Source organism: Rhagoletis pomonella, unplaced genomic scaffold (assembly GCF_013731165.1).
Source record: "Rhagoletis pomonella isolate Grant_MI unplaced genomic scaffold, Rhpom_1.0 Rhpom_scaffold_00001, whole genome shotgun sequence".
Classification (NCBI taxonomy): domain Eukaryota; kingdom Metazoa; phylum Arthropoda; class Insecta; order Diptera; family Tephritidae; genus Rhagoletis; species Rhagoletis pomonella.
The window spans coordinates 75,149,617-75,150,857 of NW_023458555.1; the positions used below are offsets into that span (position 1 = coordinate 75,149,617).

At 36.1% G+C, this 1,241-nt stretch overlaps 1 protein-coding gene across 1 annotated transcript in view; it reads left to right on the forward strand.

Annotated features, from left to right (window-relative positions):
• Nucleotides 1-993, forward strand: part of LOC118733236 — a 2,519-nt gene extending 1,526 nt beyond the window's left edge. Inside the window, exons 3-4 of the mRNA XM_036462562.1 lie at nucleotides 48-276; nucleotides 339-993. Coding sequence (XP_036318455.1) covers nucleotides 48-276; nucleotides 339-993 — 884 coding nt within the window. The remainder of the gene's footprint in view (nucleotides 1-47; nucleotides 277-338) is intronic.
• The last annotated feature ends 248 nt before the right edge of the window (nucleotides 994-1,241 follow it).

Below are 1,241 nucleotides of genomic sequence, written 5' to 3' on the forward strand. Positions count from 1 at the left end.
TAATGGTAATAAAAAATCGTTGGTTATTCGATGGAAATATTCAACAGGTTCAACTAATTTATTAACAGAGGTAGATAGTATTGAAGTAGAAGAAAGTATTGAAGTTGCCGACAATGCTAGCATCACTACTGCAGTAGCCAGCACGGTGATGGAGGAAAGTAAAGAAAATTCGCCCTTCCACTCTCCGAATGTACTTGGAGAAGCTTCAACGTCTTCTTTAAATCTGCAAAACACTAGCAACGTGTACGAAGAGGTGGAAGAATTGCAAAAGGAAATGTAAGTTAAGTTAAATTAATAAGCATACAATTATATTACATTTATTTATATTACAATAATAGCAAAGCGTTGAAGAAAGAAAATTTGTTGCTGCGCAAACTTGAAAAGAAGCATTCCGCAAAGTGTACCGCCACGAAGATCTCATTTAAACAGAAGGAAAATAAGTATATATATAAAATACAAGTTTTAAAAAGGAGGTTAGAAAAAACTGCTCAAGAATGTGCAAACATGGAGGAAAAACTAAATGGTATATTCACCAGCGGGCAAATAAACAAAATGAAAAATGCGGACAAAAGGCAGTACTGGGATGAGAATGATATTGCCCAATCAATCACACTTCGTGCAGCAAGTGCTAAAGCCTACAAACTTTTGTACCGAAAAGGTTTCCCTCTGCCTTCAATACGTACCCTGCAAAAATGGGCGCAAAAAATAGATGTTTCCAGAGGTTTGATTGAGCCTGTTTTCAAACTATTGGCAGCATCTACACAAATGGATGAAACCCAAAAATTGTGCGTGCTTAGCTTTGACGAGTCGAAAATCAAAAAGTCATATTGCTATGACAAGTCATCCGACACAATATTAGGTCCTGCCAGTTACGTCCAGGTTGCAATGCTTAGAGGTCTGTGTGCACTTGTAATAAAAGATAAATATTTTCAAAAATTTCATCTCTTCAAGTTTGATATCTCGTTGGAAGCAGCCCATTTTTTACGATTTTGACTGCAAAATGACTCCGTCTATATTGAAAAGCATTTTGGCGGAAACAAAACGATGCGGATACACCGTAGTTGCACTAGTATGCGATCTTGGGGGCACAAACAGAGCTCTTTTTACGGAGTTAGATGTCAATCACGACAAGCCTTGGTAAATGACAGAATAATTAAGAAGAGTATATTCTAGTAATATATGTATAATACATATATGTATTTAATTTTCAGGTTCATTTTCGACAACGATGAAATCTTTGT